Genomic DNA, 27,724 nt, shown 5'->3' with positions numbered 1-27,724 from the left:
TAACACTCCTACAAAATTAATAACATCGTGTATCTCGGCACAATAAAACTATGTTTCTGTTTTATTTAAACACTACTTAAGATGGTATTCAAAGCAGTTAGCTATATACTCGTAAATAGGCAATTAAAGTTTCCCTAAAACCTAATAACTCTTAAAATTATTGGCAACTATTTAGCCTCGAAAATTCACTTTACACATTAGTTGCTGGAAGAAGACACAGCATAAGGAAGGGTGCGATGCCATAAGATGCTGTTATTTTAACATTAACTTATTTGAGTGAGGTACAGTGCTGTCTATGATATGAAATCTAAAAATGAGTCATACATATCTAGGATAGATAAAAAATATCATCCATGCAAAAAATATAAATTACATGTATTTCTGCTGGATTCAATTTCTTCCAAACTGATGCTTCAGTTAGGTATGTAAGCAATCATATTTCTACATGACGATTATAAGTTTGGTTTTTATACGTAATATAATATAATTAATGACCAGGCAGGCAATTATGGTCGCGCGATAAATGATAAAACATCAGGCCGTCCCTATCGCACTATTGGTAAGTGCGATAGGGACGGCCCGATGTTTTATCATTTATCGCGCGACCATGATTGCCCTACAGATTCATAAAATTAACGTCATATATTCTTTGGCTAAAGGCCTTCACTTAATTTTTAAAAGGCAAGTTATTGCAATTTTACAGCGTTTTGTTACGTAGAGTGATACAGCCCGCCATGCTATAGTGACCATTGTCGTCCAGAGGCAAGGATACTACTTTCTATTAGAAAAAAATACTCTACAGTACCTCTAAATGCATCTTCTATTAGTACAACAGTCACTGTAGCTGAATCTTTAACTGTTCAAATACCACGTGATCGAAAGGCGGAGTAACAGCATCTATCACAACTCTTTAAAATCGGCACACACTCACGATTTGTTGCTATTGCCATAAACAACTCACTCTGAAGATTAACATGTTCACTGCATTGATCGGATTTCGACATTTTCGACCCAACGCTGAACATGTTAATGCTATGTCGCAACTATAACGTAGGTCTCACTCACAGTCACAAGTCGTTCGGTTAGTTTAGTGCGGCCGTCCGCTCTTTCCTCGCTGCGGGCTGCCGGGCATGGATGACAGTCCGGGATAATCCAGATTCAAGAAGTTGGGCTCCCTAAAGTTCCGCTTCAGATATTCCGATATGTGTTGCACTATCAGGTCGATCGCCACTGGAAAGTAAATTATGTTTGTCAGTAAACGTGAGTAAATAAAAAGCAATGTAAGTTTAGTTTAATGACAAGATACATGCGTGGATCGCGCGATAAACGACGATGTAAGGATCCCCTAGCATGGTTAATAGGTACGTGCAGTCGGTACTAGCAATAACCTCGCACAAAAAGGGGGCATTAAAAGTACATTCTTACTGACATCTCATTTAGAGCCCTAAATCTCATAGCAGCGTGTCAGAATATTTATGCAGCCTAATTTTCGTGCGATGTTATTGCCGGTGACTGTACTTGCTTTATTAAGCATACAACTATTGTAATAGATATAATTACATTTTAGAAATCCGAATCACTTGGCTATGAAGACGATACAGCATGTCCTACGAATGTAATATTCATATTTTTATGCTTTTATTTTGAGAATATTAACATGTGTATGAAAAGGTTTCTAACCAGCCGGGTAAACTTCCATGCCTCGGACAAGGCAGGTTGCTTGGCCTAGCAAAATGCACGCACTGCCTCTGCCGAGGCAAGACTACATAGTACATTTGCCGCGCGAGGAAATCGCCTCGCTCTGTTGAACCGGCTAACGACTATTTCAGTATTTTTTATAGCACAAATAGCACAATAATAGCTTCAATTGATAACATGACAACCACCACGTATTTAGGTACATACATATGATGGTATGGATACCTACAATGATTTTCTTTGACTATGCCCTGCCAAGTTTGGCACGTAGCCAATGGAACGGATTACGTAAACGAATGCTCGCATCACTAACATTTCTTTAAGCTGTACTAAGTAGGTCTATCTAATGAAAATAGACAATGCATCAATAGAAATTGCAATAATAAACTTGCAAAATTCCACTTTGTTTAGAGACTTTAATTGGGAAGGATTAAATAAAATAATACAAATAGGTTGCACACTTTATTAAGGGATATAAACAACTAAATGCTTCGAAGATTCTAACAAATACCTATATACAAGTCTTAAAATTGGGACAGTTACTTTTAATAAACCCTGACCAGAAATATATGACTCGAGAGGGCGCTGTTATTCTGATGTATGCAGTGACAGTTCAGTATATTACGAAGAATATAGTTATAATGAAACTCCGCAACATGGCGCGTAGTCATATGTGTCTGGTCGGGCTTTATATTGTAGGCAATGTTGAACACTTACGTATAAACAGGACATGGAAAGTGTTGGGCAGTAGTACAACATAAAACAAAGCACACCACATGTAATAAACGTAAATCTGTAGTCACAAAAAGTAGTACACACATGGAAACGTTGAGACTGTATTACTTACGTACAATCTACGTAGTTTCGTGTTTAAGCTTGGTGATGTGATAACTTATGAATAATTCACTACTCAATATTTGCCAAAACATTCCATAGAACATTATATTATGGTAACTAAACCAGTGAAAACAGGTATATGTACCTATAATACTTATATTTTTTATTTAAAATGAAATGTCCTGCATTTTTTTCGAATCCCCAACAGGTATAACATAACAGACTCAATTTGTATAGCTTAGTTATTGTTTAAATTGTTTTTTATTGTTTCATGATTTTGGTCATCGTTACTCAAGTAATCTTAAATTTCAGGATATAACTTTGCATGCTTTTGAAAATATATTTAATATAAGATATAATCAAAGGATGATATTAACACGATAATGTCAAACAACAACGACTAGAGGTATAGACGTCGCATACAGCTTGGCACAAAGAGTAGATATTAAAAAGTAACAACATAGTCGTGTCGTCTCGCTCACACGTATATTGATAAGAAAAGGACGACACCATGATGTAGCCACTTTTGTTTTCTACTCTTTTTTGCCAATTTGTACATGCTGTTCAGCAACAGCATGTTACAAATATTCAGTGTTCAGGTATACCCTCACCACAACACTTACATTAACATTTTTTACCTTAGTACAGTCAACCAATTATGATCCTAGGCCACTCTAGAACCCTGTCTTATTGACAAAGTGCTTTATTTGCTATAGAAGTCCCTTTGTCTTTTACTGTGAAAGGGTTCTACAGTGGCCTAGGATTCAGATTAGTCGACTGTACACGTCCCTGGAAGTTTACATTAAGTATTAAGATATAAGCTATAAACGCGTAAACTGAACGTAAAAGAACGTTTCACTAACTAAGCTTAACATAAACTAAACTAACACTTATACTGTAATAATAAAGAGAAGCAAATTGTGATATAGGTAAGTTACAATTTTTATTAAATAAAGTTATTCGTCCAACTGCTTTAAAATTTACATTGTATATTGAACAATATACAGTGCCGAATATATTTCACATTTATCGTTTCCGGTAAAAAACGTATACTTAATATCAAACACGCAGAGCATATTCGTAATGACGAAACATCAGTGGCCCATTTCTCAAAACTGAAAGTTACAAGTTACAAGCGGAAGTCTCTTTCTAACTTGTCACATTAAACATTGACTACCACTTGTAAATTGTAACTTGTAGCTTCGAGAAATGGGCCCCAGAGCTACAGAGGTATAACAAAATGTTTTACCATTGTATTGTTACGGAAACGCACGAACGTGTCATGCTATTTCAGCAGTCTCAGTACAAGGAGTAAGTACTGACGGTGATTGAAGTAGCATGACAAATACGATACGAAAACTTGTATTTTCTCGGCCCATTTTACGTAGGATTGTGTTTTCTAAAACTTTAATACTGCAAGTACCTAACTATAGTAGGAGCCTTTGCGTGCTTCAACTATTACTTTGAGAACAGAATAACTTTTCCCTACATTTTTGCCATTTGAGACAAGTCTCTTTCTAGTTTGATATATTTCATAAAAATGAATACCCTAACATTTCAAATTATCACATTAATTCACAGAATTTCTATTGAAGAAACGCCAATGCATGTTTTCAATATGCTTTAATTATTAAAAGTATTTAAAATACACATTATTACTATACACAATCGTAAATACAAAGTGTACAAAGTGTACATAGTACGATATACATAGTGTAATATTTTTTTCTAAGATTACAACCAATCCCTTAGTAGATACATGTAATTGTTTTTTTTTTTATGAATTATCGTTCCAAGTTTTGCAATTGTTTACAAACATGATTCTCGTAATTTTGGTGTAAATTTAATATATATCCTAATATTTAAATTTAATATTATCTGTGTGGTGACGGGTTAAGAATTTCACCACCCCCTTCTTCCCGTGGGTGTCGTAGAAGGCGACTATGGGATATGGGTTAATTGTGGCGTTTGGCAACCTGTCACTGCAATGCCACAGTTTCGTTTTCTTTAAATTTAGTGGCACTGAAGCTTTAGTAGTTTCATACCCCTTTATGGGATATAGGCGTGATTGTATGTATGTAATATGTATCATATTTTATTTGTGAAACCAAATCTGTTTAGTCTTTCACTGACGTACCGCCACTACTTAGTACAAAGTTGTCTTGTAGCAAAACAATTCCTATTATTACATAATATGAAGTTCAAACTGTTCAAAGCAATAATTTTAGGAAGTAAGTACCTACTTACAATATTTGGTATATTAGTTTGTGCGAAAATCCAAGTTACAATCAGGAAAGTATTCCGATTTCCTGTATAAGTAGTTTTTAATAGGATTTATTATTTTCTGTTTGATTAGTAAATAAATATAGTCAAACCTGGATAAGTGAGAACTGGATAAGTGAGAAAACTCTATAAGTGAGAGTAATAGCCAGGACCCGTCATTTTAAGCTCCCAAAACCTCTATTAGCGAGAAACAGAAACCTCTGTAAGAGAGAGTCGTTTTTCCCTCATAGACCTCCGTAAGTGAGACTGCTACTTATCTATACCTCTATAAGCGACAGTCGAGCTTTATTTACAAATTTAACATGTGCTATTTTATGACTCATTCTTAACTTTCGTGGAACTTCCTACCTTTGTTTTTGTATTCTCGTCAATATTGTTCCTATTCTATTTCGTGGAACTAAATAACTTTATTGTTGTTATTTTATCGCATTCTTTTCAAATGGACACGTGTGCCTGTGTACCGTCCTGTTTGTCAGACTTACTCGTACTCAGTTTATAGTTTTCAATTGCGAAGGAAGCTTCGACGATTTCGTTCAAATTGACGACGACGTAACTACCGCTGGAGAACTAACCGACGACGACATCGTTAAGAATTGTGTTAACACCTGTATTGCTGGAAATGACAGTGAAGACGAGGCACAGATTCCGGAAACAGAAATAAAGATCATTCCAATGAAGCTAGCTTTGAATGCGTTGGAGACGGTGCATCAGTACTTTGAATACGCGGCGGTTGTTGATCAAGCAATATTTGACAAAATTTATGAGTTAGAGAAAAACATTCAAAATACAAAAACAGAAACCCAAACGAAATTGACGGATTTTTTTGAGTGCAAATAAGTTCTAAATAAAATAAAATTACATAGTACATGAATTTTTGTTTTGTTTTCGTAAGCATTTAAAAATATATACTTATGTACATAATATATGTTGTGCATATCATGCACATAATTTTATCATAATAAATATTTACTACATTCGCACTTGCTGTGACTTGTTATTGCTGCGTACCCCTATAAGAGAGAAACGCTACCCATGTACCTGCATTAGCGAGAAACTCGGGTTAGTGAGAAACCTCTATAAGCGAGAATGAGATTGTGCTCCCTTGAACTCTCGCTTATCCAGGTTTGACTGTATCTACCTTGGTAAGGTCTACGATCACATGTAACTAGTGATATGTTAAACACCGTTATTGCATAAAAAATATAGCTGACAAGTATGGGAACGATTATTTTACTACATAATATAAGTAAACTAATATGTAATTTTGAGTGCATCAAAAATTGCACTTTAATAACGTCGGAAATTCGCGCTTTTAAGGACAAACATGAAGATTAGTAAAATAATACACAATTTAACAATTTTTTTTACATTATTCTTTGTTTCTTTCAACTATTTACTGTTGTTGAATAGGAAAATGCATTACATTTTTTTTTCTGCGACTCATTTTTAAGGTTTTGAATGGCAAATTGATAAGTATGATCGCGTATGTCCATTAGACTAATGTTATAAGGATCCGTATTTGTTGTTATAGTACCTGGACAAAGGTAACATAAGGTCAAGGGTGTGATGTTTGACTAAACTAACAGACTTTTCAACAACATGTGGGTGTTGGTAATAAAAATCTAAACACACAATGTAAATGCAGACAAGATTTAAAAAATATAACAGCTCAAAATGAAATGCTATTAATTTGGCAGTACGGACATAAACGTATAAGAAATTTGTGCAAAATATAGAACAATATTTTTTGGAAGTACTTTTAACATTGACACCAAAATGATACTATTTTTTATATTTTCAAAATGCCATTAAGCAAAAACTGTTAAACATATTTAAGGGCTATCAAACTATAAGGAAAGGTTACTAATACTAAATTAAAATCAGCCTTAAAAATACACATATTTGAAACACAAATCACCTTAATATTAGACTACGGATTGCTATTTGGGGCATAACATGTTTTGGCCTAAATGGCCAAATACAAAGCTGTAATATCAGCCCAATGAGGGTATTCTGAAAACTTTAAAATCCACCAAACACATAAAATCGACATTTATTTGATTGGTAGATTTTGAAGTTTGCTGCGGAAAGACCGGGGCCCATTTCTCAAAACTGAAAGCTACAAGTTACAAGCGGAAGTGTCTTTCCAACTTGTCATATTAGACATTGACTAGCACTTGTAACTTGTAGCTTCGAGAAATGGGCCCCTGGCGCCTCAGTATCGCCGCCTGGCGAAGAAAACGATTCAAAAAACCCTCATTCCATAGTGTTCCACACTAGTTATGCAATTACAATGTCACCGGGACTATCTAGGACTTACAAGGAACTTAACTAGAACAGGCTTACTATATTGCAGTGTCAAATTGGATTGGATAGCTTAAAATCAACTATAGTCAGAGCTCTTAAAGGGCCCGTTACATCAAACACAGTTAACAGACACATCAACGTCAGCAGAAGAAATACCCATACAAAAAATATTGCGAACGCTAAATTCGGTGACAGACGGTTTCGTGCAACCGACCTTATATGTGACCGCAGTACCGCTGAACCGAGTCTTTTAGTTAGGTCACCCATCGTTAACAAATTTAAATTATATTGAAAATATTTAAATTTGAAATTTAGGCCTCAATATCTAAATCATCTCACTCAGTTCAACCGTACATTGCCATAGGAGGTAGACAGATACACTTTATTAATTCTACTTTTCGCTCGTCAAATTTATCAGTAAAAAATTTTTGAACATGTTTAACAAGTAGGTACTTATACTCTGTACTTTTAGGTATTTAAAGGAACGTATAAAAATAATTTGAAGTTTTTCGGGTAGTTACAACCAACCAACAAACTACAAAACCAAGCGGATCACTGAGTGGGCTGTCTTTAACCTTTTTATTCGGTCGTGTAATGTTGTCATGTACCCTGAACTGGCATAAGAAGTTTTTTTAGGGTGGATTTTGGTTTCAATTATTTAAATACCTAAAGTTACAGATTTTCAATTAAGGTACAGCGGGGCAAATCTCGACTGAAGGGCAAATATAACTGGTCCATTTTTTCCATGTTTTACAATGTTTGCATTATTACATAGAGTGTCCACCGGTTATATATGGTAGGCGTGTTCAGTGGATACTTGTAGAACTCAACATCATAGTGTAATAATGGAAAAAATGGATTAGTTACGATTGCTCCCCAGTCGAGATTTGCCCCGCTGTACTTAATGTTAAATATCTTATGGCGAACGAAAAGTAGAATGGCATAAGTATATTACTCAGTATAAAAACGGAGAAAAAAATTCCTGCAGCATAATAAAATTATGATATCTAGTTTAGTACATAATACGAGGCTAAGGGCCACTTGCACCACCCGCTTAACTCAAGGTTAGTGGGCTGTCAACTGTCAAATTCCATATAAAATGGTGGGTTAACCCTCCACTTTCGTTGGTGCAAGGGGCCCTAATAAGACTAACATCTACCGGAACAAATTGTATAATGTCCTCAAGAAATGCAAGATTGAATAACTAAAAATAACCTAAAAGTCAAATATAATCGGCGCTTAATGTGCAGTCTTAGCAGGGAATTTTGTATAAAAATACATTGCTTTTACAAATAAAATATCATGCGGTTTGTAAAAAAAAACATTGTGTACATGTGTACTGTAAAATTATTTCACCGAATGAGGAGGCACACTGACATTTTATCCCGCCAGGCGGCGCCTGTGCAAGTGTCTAGGCATATCACTGTCATTCATGTGTGAGAGAGAAAAACATATCATCTTCTCGCTCTCACGTATGGACTAATAGGGTGGCGCCATCTGTCATAACCTTTGAGTGTGCCTCCGCATTGATAGCTAATGTAGGTAAAAATTGCACATACATAAATAATGTATTTCATCACATAAGGGCCTACATAATGTAACTTGTGATTAAGTAAATAAGGTAGTACAAATACAGATATATAGGTATATTACTGGGACGCTTGCTTACTTGTGATTTTTCAGGTAACATATAATCGATAATTTCATTTCAAAATATTATAAATTTTACTTCTTATTATATCCTTTGGTATTTTTTTTTAAATGCCGCATATCTGAGACATGTAGGACAGAGTTCACCATAAAAGTACATTCGTACAAATTGCAAAAAAAAGGTACAGCGGGGCAAATCTCGACTGGGGGGCAAATGTAACTGGTCCATTTTTCCATGGTTTACAATGTTTGCATTATTAAATAGAGTGTCCGCCGGTTATATATGGTAGGCGTGTTCAATGGATACAAGTAGAACTCAACATCATAGATAGTGTAATAATGGAAAAAATGGATCAGTTACAATTGCCCCCAGTCGAGATTTGCCCCTCTGTACCTTATTTAATTATTTAGCCGTATTCTTAGCAAAAATATGTTAATTAAAAAATCACAGGTACTCTTACAATATGTATCAATAGTAGGTACTATCAGCCGAAAAAGTGCATGGAAAGCCTAAGGGTCAATTTTGCATATCAACGTCTGTAGCAAGAATGGACTAGTGTATAGATAGAAAACTAGATGGCGTTGAAAGCAAGAATGGAGTAGTGTATAGATAGAAAATTAGATGGCGTTGTTGACCAAAAAAGGTTAATGTAGGTGAATTTGCTAATAAGTAAAGAAATTCATTAAATTATTACGAGTTTTTATGTTCATTGTCGTTTAAAATACATTTTTTTATATTTTAATTTCAAACGAGTGTCACTTAGTCACGGTGGGTAAAACCACATTAGGGAGAGGTAGAAATCATTTATAAATTTTTGTTATGAGTTTTTCTAAATATGCCTTTGTCTTTAAATACTACTAAGTTAATCGTCCAGTGGCGGTGGCACCCTCATTAGTGCGTTTTCACATTGTCCAATCCGATATCGGATGTAGGACCGATATTCCATACCTTCCGACGTCCGATATCGGATCGGATAATGTAAACTGCAGAGAAATTAAACCCTAAAGATCATCGGTCGACGGCGAGCGGGTCACGTGATGTGTGCTCGCCCGAGCCGGTTCTCCCTCATTGTGCCTCCCCCCGCCCGCACCAACCAATTACTTTTCTAGCAACCGTCGTTTCTGAATACATATTTGCTCGTTTTTAATTTTATAATATTTTGTCGGCTTCCAGCCAAACATCATACAAAAAGACATCACACTTAGCGCCACTGCCAGGATTTGAACTCGGAACACCAAGCGCCCGACCCTTCGTATAACCAGTGCTCTGTTCCCCTAGGCTACCAGTTGAGTTGACAACCTTGTCGAAAATTTGCCTTGCATTACTTCAATGCAATCCGTAATCTATGTGGTCTCAGTGGTCTGTTCTCAAACTCTTCTAATGACTACAGGATAAGGTTGAAATTGGCATAATAATAATGTTAATGTTATTCTTCCGAAATTTTTTATACTACCGCGATTTTACTTCAGAAAAGTATCTCTTGATTTTTCGTGTTTTTATTACTTGCTGGTTAAGGTTGAGATTTAAAATAATTTACTTATTTATTGTCTTATTTACTACACTCTAGTTGAGGGTAATATCATTATTACTTTTCAAGTCATTACATTACTAACTATTGGAAGTATGGAACAAACATTTAAAAAAAAACAAGTTTCCTTTATTAACGAGTATCCCTGTCTTAATGCTCCACCTGCCCCTCTAGCACAACTTGCCTTGTCGCGCGCGAGTCCATACTTGAAGTCGCGCTTTATGTATGGACTCGCGCGCGACAAGGCAAGTTGTGCTAAAGGGTCTGATCTCACATAGGTATTATTTCTAATGTGCGTAAACAAAGTTATCAGACATTGTGATACCTATCAGGGAAAGATTTCTATATTTTTTTTTGTAGTATAGTTATAGTATATGTTGGTTCTTTCTCAGTGAGTTACTGAGACATCCCAGTTTAAATAGCTGTAAAATAATAATGTTTTAAAAAGTATATATTATACGTTTATATAAACAAGGTTTTCTATTTTAGTTTGTTAGTAAATTAACTATAGTTCGTTTCAAACCTCGGGTAGTTCCATGTAACGGGAAAATTTAAGTTACCAATTATTGCATGACACTTCAGGTATTTTTTATGTCTATGATTAAAGTTATTAACTTATATAGGCAATATGAGCATTATACAATACTAGCTTTTGCCCGCGGCTTCGCTCGAGTTAAATTTGAAAATTGAGGAATGCTCCATACTCAATCCATTTTAGGGAAGAGCCCGGGGTTGGAAATACACGAAAAGTAGCCTATGTCACTCTGCAACCCTTCAACTATCCGTTCCATTTTACCGTGAAAGGCGGAAAAACAAACAGAGACAAACACACTTTCCCATTTATACTTAATATTAGTATGGATGGTATATCGTTAATTTAATTTACTTCATAAAAATCATAAAAATTTTCACCACACCAACGCGAACAAAATACTGACTATAAAACATCAATTTAAATCAAATCCAGCAATCTATTCAATATTTATGATTTAAAAATAATTATTTGTAGGTAAGTTCTACCAGCCAGCTCAAGGCATCAAGTTAAAATTTGGAAATTACTTTGCACTCTTGTGGATAACATGCAATTTTGGTATCCGTTATCCAAGAGCGCAAAGTAATTTCATACAAATTTTAACGATGTCTTGCCTTAGAATTTACTTAAAAATGATGATTTTGAATCCTAAATATTGAATAAATTGATGGATTTGTTTTAGTTTGATGTTCTATAGTCTGTATTTTGTTCGTGTTGGTGTGGTGAAAAATTTTGTGTTTCACTCGGTGGCAAAGTTTGTTTAACCTTCGTGCCTTGAAACCCTCGCAACGCTCAAGATTCCACTTTTTGAACCTCTCGCTACGCTCGCGGTTCAATATTGGAATCTTTCGCTTGCTCGGGTATCAATATTGGCACGTGCGGTTAAACAACAACTTTGCCCCCTTGGCAAAGTTGGATTCCAATATTAAAACAAAAAACAAATAACTATTACACATATATATAAACAACCAGAAATAACTAAACGCTGTTGTTTTCATTATTGTATTTATTTTCATTTATTTTTTACTAATACCTGGAGGGCGATTTTTGAATCTCGCATACGGGATTTTGTCACTAAAATACCGGTTGAAAACGGTGACTTGTTTATTATTTTCAGTGACAATTTTCTGAATTCGAACGCGTGAGACTCAAAAATAAGCCCGCTGGTCACGATAATGTTCACTTTTATAATTGCCTAAAACCTTATACAAAGTATTAAAAAATACGACAACGGCAAAATAAGGTATACAGCATTATCTTCAGAGAATAACTGCAATTACACATTTTATTTTACCCTAAAAGTTCTTATCTTAAAAACAAGATATATTAAGTTATTTATTTGCTTCTAAATAACAGCCTAGATTAATAATCTAATACCTCGGGTGTTGACATGTGTAGGTAAATAAATTACAAATATCTTTCTAATATGTATAAAATTTCCACCATTTAACCTTACTGTTTGAGCAGTGGTTTAAAACTTTATTTTGGGTGTTAACTATATTATTAACCGCTATTTTTATAACATATTAAATGGTCTAATTTACAGCCGGATGGCAAATTACCCAACATTTTATTAAGGTTTAGGCTTAAGTTGCATTTCCGATCGGAAAAGGATTGAAGCCTCACCCCAATTAAAAAAGTATTTATTGTAGGTAATATGTGAAATAAAGGAGAACTAAGATTGTTAATTTTTCATTATTTCCAGCATAAATAAATTTTAGTGAATGAATCACATTAAACATAAATTTAAAAAAGCACCTTTATAAATCCTTTCACCTGTACGGTAAAACGAGAGTGGATTACAGGACTGGTAGGCAATTACCTACTTAATTACCACTTATTAATAAATTGTGTCAAGTTTGAAATTATTATCACTAACTCCAATATAGTCTTGTTATCAAATAATCAAAGGTAATATTTTTTACTTACGTGTTCAATAGAAAAATAATGTAATTTTTACATATTAATATAGGCATATAAAGTATTATAATGTTATTTATACACTTATTTGACACACACTGTTGCATCGATTAACAGTCTTTGTTATACCTACAGGCTTGACCTGGCCAAATGATTATGTCACTAATATTTGGTATAACCCCCTTCCTTGTCAATTACATCTTGCAAACGGGAACGCATAGATGCGACAAGATTTTGACAAAAATCTGACCCGCGAATGTTTTCCCATATTTGCAAACAATGAGCTTCTAATGCTTCGGGGGTTCGCTCATTGACGTTATCCCAGCGCTGGACCATAACACCCCAGACATTCTCAATTGGATTTAAATCGGGCGACCTAGCAGGCCACGGAATAACTTTTACTTCATTTTTATTTTGCTCCAACCACCTCTTCACAGTATGCGAATTATGAATAGGGCAATTGTCCTGCACTAACGTTATCTGTGTCATTTCGTCTTCAGGATATACGTTTCGAACAGTAGGTAATAACGTTTCCTCTAGCACTTCCACATATGTTTCGCTATTCGCTCGATTGGGAATCCTGACGAGCTCCCCCGGCCCTGCTGCACTCATCCAGCCCCACATGTTCACCGAAATACGGCCCGACTCCATGTTAGGCACGACATTGTTGGTATCGTACCGAGTATTATTTCTGCGCCATAAATGAAGACGGCCATGTTGACTTGATCTGAAAGACTTTTCGTCAGTGAAGATAACATTACTCCAGTCGTAGTCTAAGTGATCCTTCGCAAATTGTAATCTTGCCGTTTTGTGTCTTTCTGTGAGAAGAGGCTTAACAGCAGGCCTGCGATTGTGCAAGCCTTCACTGTGAAGAACTCGACGAACCGTGTCCGCACAAGTGCCAAATAAACGGGCATAGTGGCTTGTCGGTTTGAAACCATTTTCCTCGTATTCTCTCACCATAAGCTGACGTTGTGAGGCGTCTATAAGGTTCGGTCTGCCAGACCTCTGGCGGTGTGACAGCGACCCTTCCATTTGGAAACGTTGTATCCACAAACTAGCAGTTTTCCACTGTAACAATTTATAAACACGTAATTAAACATAAATTATAACCATATTTTGTATAGCATTCCAACTTATTTATTGTCTAAAACCAATTGGTAAGGAAATAAAAAAACTACTTACATTCACACCGGTTTCTCTAGCTATCTCTGAAATGTTTCTCCTTCTTCGTGCAACGCAATTATTTGCGATCTTTTGACTACGTCAATATTATTATGCGAACTCATAGTTAAATAAAAAAAGGCACAAAGAAAGCAAAGAACAGGATACCCAGACACAGAAATGAACTGAATGAGTTATACGTGAATTGTAAGGTAGGTAATTAGTAACGACTCGAATAAGACGGAAATGTCTATCTACCCTCAGTACCCTTACACGTTTTTTTTCTTAATACAAAAAATAACGAAATGTATCGAAAAACTTATAGTTATAAAAAATATTATTATCAATCTAATTTGAATTATAATAAAATTAAATTATCATCATGCTGTAACTTAAGTTTTACTTTATTGCATAGAATTGTTCTTATTTGCCCTCTCTCTTCCACTCATAGCAAGTCGTGCATCGTGCTGTTGCGGACAAAGTTCGTATTTGTTGATGTTGACACAACCAGGGACTAATTTCGTAGGCTTTTTCAATTGGTCATTTGGTGAGGAGGTTTGATGCATGGATTTCTATGCAGGAGGTTCCCAGTTCGAATCCTAGCCGGCGACTATGGAAATTTGTGTTTTGGAATTATTTTAAATTCTGAATGGTTGGTGATGTAAAATGATGGCAGATGTTAAGAAAAATTAGTAATTACTTTCCAACGAAAAAGTAACAAAAACTACAAAAAGTAAAAATAAATATAAAATTGAACGAACAGTTCGAATCGTAGGTAGGTAGTAGGTAGTGGGCTCTAAAATTAAGATAAATTACTTTTTGCGTCAATTTCGTTTTCAACGCCATCTAGTGAGCTGGAAAAAAACCAACAAGGTTTTTTGGAAGCTACGTTGCGTTCGTTTAACGTGCACGCCAATTTTGTTTAGAGTTCGCCATCCACTTTTGCGGCTGATAGTACCTAAAATACGTTAATAGTATACGCAACTTTCGAGATGCAGCGTAGGGCTAGTACTAACTATTTCGTGGGCAGTGATAGTTCTACGCATCGATTTAAACTTTAGTTTAGATCGATGGTTCTACGTCAAGATATGTACTGTAATGTATCTCAGACACCTAAGAAGTGCAACCTGGCCTGTAACTGTACTTGTTTTAAATCTTATATATCAAGGTATTACATATATTTGCAGACAAAGTTCCAAAAATATGTATCCACAAATTTAACGTAGCAATAAAATCCTGTATACATATTTCTGGCACTTTGTTCGGATCTATATTTATTACGTTGAGTACACTGCTTCTGTAGGGAAAGAAAAACTGCATAGGCGAAGCACACTTCTTTAAATGTTTTGAGCTACAGTTAATAATTGATATTAATTTGACATAAGTAGAATATTGCAACGAACAAAGCCACGCCACGAGAAAATACAGAACTTATGACATTCAGTATATTTCATCAGCCCTACCACAAGCTTGACACGGAAATATGTCCTAGCGTGTGCGTAACTTACTCTCTATAAATCTCGTTCGTGTTAGCAAGCAAGTCACGCTAACGCACTGTATACGAACGCCACGCCATTCTAGTTGTACACGAAGCTATTAGATAATAATTTCTTATTGTGTTTAAAAAACTATGAATCTAAGCAATGCTCTTGTCGGATATGTGTTCAGGGTTAGGTCTTCCAAATTTTACGATTATTTGTCAACGCTATAAGATTAGACTTATATTGACCGGGATATAGACCATAACGCCATAAGATGTTAAATAAGAAAAAAAAAAAGCCAAGTCAGAAGTACTCGAAACCGGCGAGCACGTTCCTCACGTTATGAAAGTGCGTGAAGCGAAAATTGCTTGCCAGGCTCTCTGCCTACCCCTCTGGGAAACAGACGTGAGTGTAAACATGAAACATAAGAAGTTATCATCCAAAAACAGAAAAAAAATCGTGTCAACATCTAGTATGTCGTCCGTCCAAGTTTGACGTGTCAAAGTGTTGGTACAAGTGCATCTCAAAAGTCCCCCGCCTCCTATCGGCTCAGCGTGTCCTCCGAACTGCCTGACATGCGTCGTGCCCCGTTTTCCTCCTCGTGCTTGCATCCGTTGAGGCGCGGCGGCGACCGCTTCTTATACATAATGTCCCATATGTGGTGCACTATCAAGTCAATAGCCACTGCAACAAAAATGGACCGTGAGTGGGGGAGTCCGGTTTAGCAGCTACTTAAGGCATAGCCGCTGCAATTTGGGCCCTACTTGCAAACACTTTAAAAAAAAACTTTGTTGCGTCTGTAGTTGGTTTAAGAAAGTTAAATTTTTGAGCGCTAGTCAAATAGTTATGAACCTTTTTTGTTAGATATTTATTCGTTTCATTGCAGTGGCTATGACTTTGTGCTACTTACCGTCGCTAAAATGTACTAAGAACTACAAATGATATCTTAAAATATAACAAATAAGTACGAGAAATGTCTGTTAAAAAGATTGAAAAATGTTCTTCTTTTGAAGTTTCGAGAGCGTGAGTTAGACCATTAGCCAGACCACACTGAAGGAGCAGCCAAAAAACACGTTTACCCCAACCGAGCCAATTTGCTCGGGAATATGATGGATTTCAGTGAGGTGTTCCGCCGTGCCGTGAATCGTAAATAATTCATATTTCTTTAATCCTTATATAAAAGAAAATGCGAAAACCACGAATCACGTGCCACGGGAATAAATATTTGTAGAACTATTTTGAAGCTACATATTAAGTTACGAGAACATTTGTCAGAGAACACGCGCCTTCTTCAATAAAGTTGGTACCACGCCTATGATAGTTATAAATTCGTAAGAAATGGATGGTTGTTATCGATCAACACAATCTTATTTCTAGAGCTATAAGAGCGTGTCAGATATTTATGCAACCTTCTTTTTGTACGATATTATTGCCGGTGACTACCCTCCTTAGTTCCTTTCCTTATACTGTGCCAGAAGAGTTGCAAGCCAGTGCGCGGGCTTCCTTGAAGTCACAGTTCGGGATCATTTAGGTTTTAACCTATGACGTTGAATTTTTAATATATTAACATAAAATAAGTAATAGTAGATGCAACTTACCGATATTGTCAGCGCCTCTAGGAATAATGACGTCAGCGAATTTCTTTGTCTGAAATAGAAAAGGAAAGATACGTGTGTTTTTTGAAACAAAAGATTGTTTTGTCTTGACGCAATTTTGATGTGAATTTTCAATATACATAATAAGACGGGTCCACACAGAGCGAAGCACGTCACGTGGAAACAAACTATTGAATCTTGGATGTATGCCGTGCGAGCAAATTGCCTCGCTCTGTATGGACATGGCTATTTGCATAAAAAATGAAAAGAATTTGGTGTTGTTTCATAATGTTATACTACTGATACTTGTACATAAAGTGGTGTGTGTTCTACTTACCGGCAAACAGAACTCTTCGAAGGCGGGCTTCACAAAGTTCATGTACTGGTTGAGCACCTGCTCCAAGTCGCGGCCTCGCTCCATGATGTCCCGCGGCACTGGACAAACGCATTCACAATCAGGTTGTGAAAACAACTGGTACATGGACATGTATCCTAGGCCACTGTAGAACCTTTGCACAGTAAAAGTGACATCTATGGCAAATAAAGTACTGTGTCACAATAAAGTATAGACAGTAAATCTGTTTGTTTACATTGAACTCCACTTTACTCAGAATCACAAGTTCTACTAATTGTATGAGGCTATGATTGATTACATACCTACCCCTTATTCATAAACGTACACTAAAGTTATCAAGCCGATAAAGTTCATTTGTCCCTTTCTGACGTATTGGTGTGATAGAAAGGGACAAACGAACTTTATGGGCTTGATAACTTTAGTGAATGTTTATGAATAAGGGAGCTAGTGTATGAAAAGTGGTAACAGAAAGGTCATAAAATCTTAAAACATCTATTTTATTGTCCTATAAGCTATATTTTTCAGTAGTCAGCCACACAGAGCGAGGCAGGTCGCGAGGCAAACATTCAGTGTAGACATTGCTCGGCCGAGGCAGGTTGCTTGGCTGAGCGTGCGAGCTGCCTCGGCCGGGAACGATAACACTGAACGTTTGCCTCGAGAGCACATTGCCTCGTGACGTGACTCACTCAGTGTGGACCCAGCTATTAATGCAATAATATATTTGGCAATAAATCATTTTAATGGAACATAACAATACCTCTTGAATAGTTAACAAGGAGTAAAAGCCATGACGGAAAAAAAATACCTCTTCTCGCCAATCTTGTGTCCGAGTCTGTGTCAACAAAGAGCTTCATGTGGAACCGTTCTCGGACCTCGGGGAAGTAGAAGACCAGGATGCCTTCGATGAGCACCACATCAGCGGGGTAGATTGTGTGCGTCCGGTTGCTGACAAACAAATTTAGGTGTTTGTATTTGGTTATGGGTATAAGAATCCCAGAAATCTACTAATACTCCCACTGATCGAGTCAGTCCCGTGGTATGTGATTCGTGAATGTGGTCCTCACTGGCCGCACGCCTCGCGAGGAAAACATCCGTGCTCATGCGTGCACGTTTGCCCCGCGCGGCGTGCGGCCAGTGGGGACCCGGCTGTTTTCGTATTTTCTTTTAGATAAGGAATAAAAAGAAAAATAAATCATTCCCAATTCACGACAGTAAATATATCCACTAATGCACTTGAACAGAACTATTTTGAAAGCTGAGGCCCGCCATTTTGCCGAGCAAATTGGCTCGGGTGAGGCGAACGTGCGCGCATGAGCGACGTTTTGCGCACTGGCGAGGCTGCTCGGTCAGTGTGGATCCGTCTTATGACCAACTCCACAAGTGCATATCACTGCAAGTACCAAATAACATACTAAACATTTAAAAAAAAAGTCTATTTAAATTTTTGGTAAGGAAAGCCTACAAAATTCTATTAAAGAATTTATCTCCGATTCTGAATTGTAGATGAACCACATAGATTAGGTTTAGTCTTAAGTCTTATTTGCTGCATGCTCAATCGACACAAAAATATTTGTATGCCTAAAGGCAAAGCATAGCGACACTAACACAACTCCTTGTAAGATCTATATGTACCTATGTTTTCAAATAAAATAGACCCTGTTTGCTATGCCGCGGTCCTGGGTTCGAATAGGTTAGTTTCCTATACTTAAAATAAAATATTTTATGCAGTGCACGAAATAAAGCACCACATAATTAGAAAAAAAATATGGACAGTAGTTATGTTTAAACCTAATTTCTATTTAATAAGTCAAAGATATATTAGTAAATGAATTGACCGTGACGTCACTTCTCAGTATTTCATAGTAATTCCATATTAGCAAATTGTTTTGACAGTTCTGAAAAAGAAGCTGATTTGACTAGTAGGAAACTAGCCTATTCCGGTAAGGGCATTTATTTGCGTGATGAGCACAGAATATTTGTTCCTGATGGATGTTTTCTATGTATGTAAGTATGTATTTATCTATTTAAGTATGTATATCGTCACTTAGCACCCATAGTACAAGCTTTGCTAAGTTTAGTTTGGGGCTAAGTTGATCTGTGTAAGGTGTCCCCAATATATTTTTAAAATAAATAAAATAAAAAATAATTTATTGCCAAAAAAAGTCTACAATCTAAACTTACAGTTTAAGCATTAGGTACAACATCCTTTTTGGTAACTACAAACATCAATCATCAAGTGGTACAACACAACAGTATAAATTTTATCTTAAAGTAGAGGTACATTACAAAGGCAATGGGTACCAGTCTCAGGCTTTGCTAGATTGATGGTATTATCCAGCCCTGATTTTCAGCCTGGTCCCTCGGGTCGGTGAAGGCGTTTGGCGCTCGCGTATGTGTGTGTGTGTGTGTGTGTGTGTGTGTGTGTGTGTGTGTGTGTGTGTGTGTGTGTGTGTGTGTGTGTGTGTGTGTGTATGTGTGTGTGTGATTTGTGTATGTGTATGTACATAAGAGTATAACTGTGCATGTGTTATGTGTATGCTGTATAGATATATATATATAGTAAGTAATATTCATAGTAGTCTGTGCAATATGTATTTATTATTATACTTATACTTTATTTATTTATTTATTTATTCTTATAGTATATTTAAAGATAATATAATGAAGATAATATATTTAAAAAAAAAAAAAAAAAAAAAAAAGAGAGAAAAGCAACCCATTTACTAAGTTAAGGGAAGGTTCAGTTTTTGTAACTCAAGCAGGTGTACTTTTACTAGTTTTTTAAATTTTAGTAAGGGTATATGACATCTTAGAGGTGGTGGTAAGTCATTCCAAATCTTTGTGGTTGCATATTTGAACCCCCTTTGAACGATTTAGTTTTATGTTTTGGGATTAGCAAGGAGTTTATTCTATGGCTTCTTATTGGTTTCTTGCTTGTGCTCTGCAGCCAGATTAGTTTCTCGTAGAGGTATGAGGGCTTTTCAAAATCTATGACTTTGCGCAACGTAAATGCCAGATGTAGGTTCCTTCTATTATTCATGTTCAAAATACGCTTACTATTAAGATATGGTGTGATGTGCGCTCGCTTTGGTATATGGTAGCAAAACCTTGTGCATGCATTTTGAACCCGTTGTATCGCGTTTTTTGTTTTTTGTAACAACCGTGGGCCATATACAATGTCTGAGTAATTAAACGGGGACAAAATCAAAGCCTCTACGAGTATCTCCCTAACTTGTTCTGATAAGTATTTCCTAAAGTTGTACAGAGTTTTGAGGCGATAGAATGCGTTACGTATTTTAATATTAATATGATGCTCATATCTTAGTTCCCCATCCATGAACAGACCTAGGTTCTTTGCGTAAGGCACTTGCGGTATTGTCTCCAACCCCACACAAACTTTAGGACTCTGGTTTATAATATTTTGTCTCTGGGTTTTACTGCCTACTACTACATACTGTGACTTCGATGGGTTTAATACTAGGTTATTTCTAGAGGACCAATCCGCTATTCTCATGAGGTCGCTGTTTATTTTAACAAGTGCATCCGTTAGGTCCTGTGGTTTAAATGAATAGTAGATCTGTGTATCGTCTGCGTACAGATGTACTCCACAGTGCTGTATTTCAGTCACTAGATCAGCAGTGTATAGTATAAAAAGCAACGGACTCAAAACAGATCCTTGAGGTGTTCCTCGCTCCAGCTGGCGGACTTCTGATTTAGCCACTACTCCTTGTGCTAGTTGCAGTTCCACGTATTGCTGCCTACCCATTAAGTACGACTCAAACCACTTTCGCGACGATTCAGTTATGCCATAGTAGGCCATTTTTGAAAGGAGTAGCGATGGATTCATACAGTCGAAAGCTCGAGAAAAGTCTAACAGAGTGACAATAGAACCTTTTCCTTCGTCTGATGCAGTTATTATATCATCTGTTACCTTTGCCAATGCTGTAGCTGTACCGTGTTTGCTGCGGAACCCCGACTGTATCTGTGGAAGAATGTTATGTTCGTCCAAATACTTTTTGAGTTGATTGCAAACCACTTTTTCTATGATTTTTGACAGGATCGGTAGAATGCTGACCGGTCGCAAGTCTTTGTATTCATCGATCTTGTTTGATTTAGGAATCGGCCTTATCTTTGCTATCTTCCACTTATCTGGGAATATTCGTGTCATTATTGACAAGTTTATGATGTGCGTAATTATTGGCAATGTGGAGCTCAAGGTGAGGCGAACCATATCTATTGAAATATTGTCTTGTCCACTGGCTTTTGTTTCAATCGATTGTATTATGTTACTCACTTCTCCTTCTGTAGTCCTGGCAATATTGAACTCGTGACTGTTATACCTACTATTCTCAAAATAAGCTTGAGTGTCATAGTCTGTTTCGGCATTTCCCGGTACCTCTAGAAAAAAATTATTCAGCTCGTCAGGATCACACAAGTGCTCTGGTATAAGCGGCTTTTCCTTATCTTCTGTCATTGCGCAATTTTTTATTTGCATCCACATATGCTTGGGACGGTTCCTATTGTTATTAACGAAGTGGGTAAAGTAAGCTGCCTTCTCGCGTTCTAACGCTCCATTTGTATAGTTCCTTAAAGTCTTATAATATTCCTTATGAGCTTCGAAACCAGTTTTATGAGCTCTGGCCCATGCGCGGTCGCGCAAGTGCATCATTAGTTTAATATTGTCCGTCACCCACGGGTACGAACTGTTCTTTATACATAAACGTCTTACTGGCGCATGCGCATCGAACAGAGAGATCAACAATGTGTTAAATAGGTTTACCTTGTCATTTATCTCATCCCGCTTGACAACCTCTTCCCAAGGTAGCCGCCTGAGCTCTTCGTTAAAAATCTCCATATCAATTTTTCCTAAATCCCTCTTGTAAATATATTGCGGTGACTGTTTAGGCTTTCTGATTTTAAGCTCAACGATTACCATTGCGTGGTCACTTACATTATGATTGTGATGTACAGTTATAGTTTTACACGTATTCGGACTATCCGTAACTATTAAATCTAATAATGAACCCGCGCTGTTCATTATTCTTGTTGGTTCTTTCACTAATTGTGTTAAGTTTCTTTGTGAAAAAAATGACTGTAATTTTTTTGTACTCGGATTATCCAGTGAATTAACGTCTACATTAAAATCTGTAAGTATATAAATACCCTTACATGAAGCGAACGTGTCTATTGAATCACTAAGTGCCTCAATTGCATTGTTTACCGTAACTGACTCCGGCCTATACGCGGTTCCAATTACAAATGTCCCAACTCCATTTATTTTAAGTGTTAGCCACATTTGCTCTAATTGTGACGGTGGATGTTCTTGTATCTTTACTCGCAGGCCCTTCCGGATATAAAAACCTACCCCTCCTCCCCTTTTCCCATTAGTTCGCGTATTGTTCCTTAAAACGTAGTGTGGTATTTGAGGTACAAACTTCTCCTGCCCATCACGTAACCACGTCTCATTTAACGCCAGTATATCAGGTTTATACCTATCAATTAACGCTACTAATTCATCTCGCCCGGTATTTAAAGATCGCACATTTAAAAGTGCTACTATCAAATTATGTGCTTTTATTCGCTTAATTCTCATAGAATAAACACGTAGGAATCTATTACATAGGTATCTATTACACAGATAGGTATTACCCGGGTATCCTGGCTACAGTGGTGTCTATCAAACTCATTGCATAAGAAAAAAAATATATCGTATTTGAAGTCTACTATAAAAAAATCTGTATGATTTCTACCACTAGATGTAAATAAACTACTGAGGTAAATTGAAAATAAACTCGCAAGTGCGCACAAATATATAATTAAATAATTGTGTAGTGTAATTTTTGTATATAAAATTATTACGCAGCCTTTAAACACAACTGTATACTTCCATGGATCACTTACATACTTTAATTGCATTTCCAAACAAGATAAATTATAAAAATAAGTAATATTTTCTTTTATGGTTAGCCTTAACAAAACTCTATTAGTGTACAAATATATGATATGTGTATTTATTCTTCCTATTAGCCATGCAAAATTAACCCTTACACCCGCGCCATGTAAACTGTCCCAAGTGCAAACTTTATTCACGATATATGTGTATGGCATTGTATATGTATATATGCATTTTATAAATCGTTGATACAGGTAAGTTGTATGTGCAAACATTTTTATGTAATATTTATTGACCTTTAAATAAAGTACATTTACAAATAGGCAGGACAGACGCGTTATGTAGGTATCATTTATTATAAAACTTATAAAAACAATAATTAGTTTCAAATATACGACTATTGACCTAACTAAATAAATACTAAAGCACTTTTTACAGTTATTTACCCTGTGACGTCGTAGGGTCCACACCAAAAACTCGGCCAATTTCTTTCTCGCTTCGAATACGCACTGTTCTACTATCCTTGCCGTCTGTTCTCTTTGCATAAATGCACCCCTCTTTGGTCCAAATGAACCTCCAGCCCGCAGTACTGCCCGCCTGCCGTGCTAGCCAGAAAAGCTTGCGGTTCGTTTTGGTTAATCTTTCATTAATATATACCCGGGACGTGCTATGTTCTATTAAGCCCAGGCTGCTGGTGTCTAAGCCTCGTTTCACCCTCGCGCTTCGCAATAAGTTGTCTCTAAGCGTCTTTCTTGTTAGTCGCAAGACCAAGGGTCGCGGGTTTTGCCTTGTGCTGTTCGCATTGGTCGTTCGTGGTGGTCCAACCCGTTCCACGCTAACCACTTCACTATCGTCCAAGGTAATACCTATGCTGGTCGATATCGTCTTAACAATATGCAGGGTTGATTCTCCTGGGCGCTCTGGCACTCCGGTGATTTCCAGGTCATTCAATATCAATTCTTGATCCCTCTCATTTAGCTCCAGGTGCATCTGCTCGATGACATTTTTAAGTTCCAAATTATTGGGCTGGTTCGTGGAGTTTTTTTTCAACGCAACTACTTCTGCGCTCAGACGTGAGTTCTCTAATTCTAGGATTTTCATTCTATTATTCGCCGTTGCAAGGTCAGCTTGAATGTCTTTAATCTGCTCGCCTATGTAATCCGTGGTAGCCGTAAATTCTATCTTTATTTGCTCGACAGCAGTAGTAATTTCTTTGTTAATACGACTAAATATCTCATCCCTCGTCTTGCTTAGCTTAGAATCAATATTTCGAAACTCGTTTTTTACACTCATCAACTTTGTGTCCAGTAACCTAGATATCACATCCAAACTCAGTTCTTGTGCGTTTTTAGCGTTTTCTGGGACAGTCGTATCTAAATCACTTTGATTAATTGTATTACAATTTTCCGACTCCCACTGACGCGGCTCGTCACATATTGACATGTCGGCATCTGATACTGTTTGACTTACTTCGAGCGGCCCGGCCGGTGGTGAACGCTCAAAGTGTTTTCTTACAGGTGTGTTGTCACCTCGCCGGCGCCTCGACACATTATTGCACGAATGACATTGCCAGCCACTATTCGCATTTTGTACTATTTGATTGAAGTACTCAGTCGGTATTCCAAGACATGCGTAATGGTACTTCCCATGACAACTTGGGCATGTTAGTAGCTCCTCTCTGGCAATAGGATGTGGGCATGCCAAGCAATTCTCCTTACTGCTCATATTGAATACGTTAGCAATACGGTCTATTTTATTATGCTTGCGCTCGCACTGGCGCACTGATAACACTGCCTGACTCGTCCGCCGGCTGTTTGACTGGTCGACCTTGACCACGCACCGATGTCCGTTAAATAAATCACACACAATCACTGTTAATAGTCCAATTGCTAAGAATTCCGTAGGAGGTTTCCAATTCTAACTACACAATCACTTAGATAGTCTTTTTCGCTAGCTTTTGGTATACATTTCAACTATATCCGCGACTATTTACATTTATCCGAGTCAAAAAAGCGAGAGTAACACTGCGTGCACTGTTTGCTCCGCGCCGCGCGCCAGCCGACCTCTATTTATTTATTTTTAGGGTTCCATACCTCAAAAAGGAAAAACGGAACCCTTATAGGATCACTCGTGTGTCTGTCTGTCCGTGATCACAGCCAATTTTCTCCGAAACTACCGAACCGATTAACTTGAAAAATTTCTAGAACTATATTGTGTTACATATCAAATGAAAGAGCTTTTTATAAGTATTTCAAAAATATTTTTTTTAATATTTTTTAGTAAAGTAATTTCCAAGTAATTTAAGAAAATAGGCAAAATATGACCATTAATGATGACTTAAGTTCCTACTAAAAAGGAGGCGCTTAAGCACTTAAGCACTTCTTGTAGTGTATGGAACCCTTGCAATGCGAGTACAACCAGGGGCGGCTCACTCCGCGATTCTATCGCCGCGCTACAAGTACATGCTGGCGGCCGCGAGTTCGCGGCCTAATCAGGGGTGGCGCGCGTTCTCACGGAACGCACGTTCGCACTTTCTATTGTTACTTTACGTCGCGAATTTTTTTAAGGTTCATATGCGTTGTCCGCGTGTGGAATGGCTAATAATGTTTACTTAAAAGAATATCATGAATAAAATAAATACCATAGGACATTTTTACACAGATCTACTATTGATTAAGTCCCCGGAAAGGTTCAATAAGGCTTGTGATGTTGGAACTTAAACAAAAATATATAAATACTATATATATACCTAGAAAGTACCCAAGACCTGAATATAATAGTATAACATTTTATCTGAGTATTCATTCGTTTTAATCCATAGGCAACCCTATCGTCGAACGCCGCGCACGTGCGGCTCGTTTTTTTGTAAGAATTTTGTAGGCATTTAAAAAGGCGGCATGTCGTGAACATCAAAGCAGTGGGCCTTCTGTACTTGTACTATTATATATTCTGTGGTACAACTCGCACTTGGCCGGTTTTTATTTATTATTTATGATTTATGATCTTTATAATTTATATCCTGATGGGATGTCATACATATACTTACCTAATAGAATTTGTGATGTAATTGTATTCAGGCACTTCTACTTTCTTCCCCGCAAGTATATCCTTCAGTGTTGCCAGCAACTTCTTGTCATCAAAGGCATCCGGGTGGTCAAAGTTGAACTGCCCTCGCTCAGCACGGAGCCTCTCAGACGGTGTGAGCTCACGATAGAACGAATCTTGGCTGATGCACACCACCCGCCTCTCCGTTTGCTCCTTGTGTTGTTGCCCCAGCTTTTCTACTATGCGTTGGCATACTGTTGACTGAGAGTAAAAACAAAATCAAAATGATGGAAGTGGAAGTTCAAACTTTACCCCAACTCCATAATTACATATTGGCAAGACTTTTCAGCCACAGATAACAACATGAAATCATTCATTTACATGAACATATTTTGATATATAAGAATCTAAGACTAAGTATAAAAATTAATAGCTAGCATATGAAATAGGCCCTTGTGGCATTGTAGCAATGATGTTTGTGACATTTCTTCTCTGTATTGCAATGAGTTGAGAAAGTCACCATCTCAGCGTCAACTTTCTACTAGAATTTTGCTTGTGCACCTACAGATGTGAAGCTAGAGTTTCAACACCAAAAGGTATGAAATAGGGCAAAACTTTTCAAAGTTCTAAAATTTGCCCACTTTTCCTATACCCCCCATCCCAAGATTCTTGGATTTGTTATGTAAACAACCGATGGATTATGTCATGGCTCGAAACACAACCTGTACTTTTTTGACAAGATAATCCATGATGTCCCTGTTTGGTCATATGTGTCACAAGAGCACATATAGTGTGGCGTACACATCGAAACCCTAAGTCCCAAGCAGTACGCCAGTCTAAGGAAGATTATTTTTTTTAAGTCCATGTGTTGATTTTGTAACTAAGTAAAAAAAAAAACAAGTTAAAAAAGCAAAGACTTTAATTGTGTGCCATACGTGGATAATTCTAAGTTGGTCGGCTTCATAACAATGCTCTGCATTCGTACTATATCAATACATTGTGCAAAAACAATCGAACGACGGATGTTATCTTTCTGGCGCGACAACATCGCAGTCCTTGCATTCCGAAAGGTTATGTTAATAACTTCGACTAAAATTCTCGAATGCGGTCCCAGACTAGATCAAGACCTATCATAAAACATTATGCCGGCATCCCATCTCTTATTTTGAACATTACGTAACTGTATTTGGTAGGGAATCAAGAGGAAAATCAATAATAAAACAATGTGCTCTAGCCTCACCTTGCCGCTGGCTGTGCCTCCTGCGACGCCGATCAGGAACGGAGTTTTGCTCTCCAACCCATTAGTGGTAGTATAATCTACCGTTTTATCAGTCATTTTCTTAAATGTATAGAAATTTCTTGCTGTTTTTATTGAAGAAGTGGCACAATGCGCAGCAAAACGGCAGCCTTGCAGTATTGCTGACATGACATTTGA

The 27,724-nt window shown here is 37.0% G+C and overlaps 2 protein-coding genes across 3 annotated transcripts; both read right to left on the bottom strand.

The window, feature by feature from the left end:
- Window positions 1-594: 594 nt before the first annotated feature.
- Window positions 595-27,724, bottom strand: LOC125240577 (uridine-cytidine kinase). 2 transcript variants are annotated; one of them, XM_048148530.1, is made up of 6 exons: window positions 27,530-27,724; window positions 26,291-26,550; window positions 18,157-18,296; window positions 17,334-17,431; window positions 17,000-17,048; window positions 595-1,230 (listed from the first exon to the last, which is right to left on the bottom strand). In XM_048148530.1, the coding sequence occupies exons 1-6, from the start codon at window positions 27,713-27,715 to the stop codon at window positions 1,088-1,090; spliced, it is 876 nt and encodes a 291-aa protein (XP_048004487.1). In that variant the 5' UTR covers window positions 27,716-27,724; the 3' UTR covers window positions 595-1,087. The 2 variants fall into 2 exon arrangements, with proteins under 2 accessions (XP_048004487.1, XP_048004486.1); XM_048148529.1 differs by lacking the exon at window positions 595-1,230 and adding an exon at window positions 14,880-16,085.
- LOC125240576 lies at window positions 23,576-25,287 on the bottom strand. Its single transcript, XM_048148528.1, has 2 exons — window positions 23,819-25,287; window positions 23,576-23,779 (listed from the first exon to the last, which is right to left on the bottom strand). The coding sequence occupies exons 1-2, from the start codon at window positions 24,967-24,969 to the stop codon at window positions 23,683-23,685; spliced, it is 1,248 nt and encodes a 415-aa protein (XP_048004485.1). The 5' UTR covers window positions 24,970-25,287; the 3' UTR covers window positions 23,576-23,682.

The sequence above is a fragment of the Leguminivora glycinivorella genome, chromosome Z (genome assembly GCF_023078275.1).
Source record: "Leguminivora glycinivorella isolate SPB_JAAS2020 chromosome Z, LegGlyc_1.1, whole genome shotgun sequence".
Lineage (NCBI taxonomy): Eukaryota > Metazoa > Arthropoda > Insecta > Lepidoptera > Tortricidae > Leguminivora > Leguminivora glycinivorella.
This window is presented reverse-complemented; position numbering and strand designations above follow the sequence as displayed.

Excerpts from the sequence above, each read along its gene's own strand:
- LOC125240576 (XM_048148528.1), bottom strand. The coding sequence starts at position 24,969 with ATGAGCAGTAAGGAGAATTGCTTGGCATGCCCACATCCTATTGCCAGA. Across the intron at positions 23,780-23,818 it reads GGCAGTACTGCGGGCTGGAG|AACAGACGGCAAGGATAGTA; the intron begins GTTCATTTGGAC and ends TTATGCAAAGAG.
- LOC125240577 (XM_048148530.1), bottom strand. The coding sequence starts at position 27,715 with ATGTCAGCAATACTGCAAGGCTGCCGTTTTGCTGCGCATTGTGCCACT. Across the intron at positions 26,551-27,529 it reads GAGGCACAGCCAGCGGCAAG|TCAACAGTATGCCAACGCAT; the intron begins GTGAGGCTAGAG and ends TTTTACTCTCAG. Across the intron at positions 1,231-16,999 it reads TAGAGGCGCTGACAATATCG|TGGCGATCGACCTGATAGTG; the intron begins GTAAGTTGCATC and ends TTTACTTTCCAG.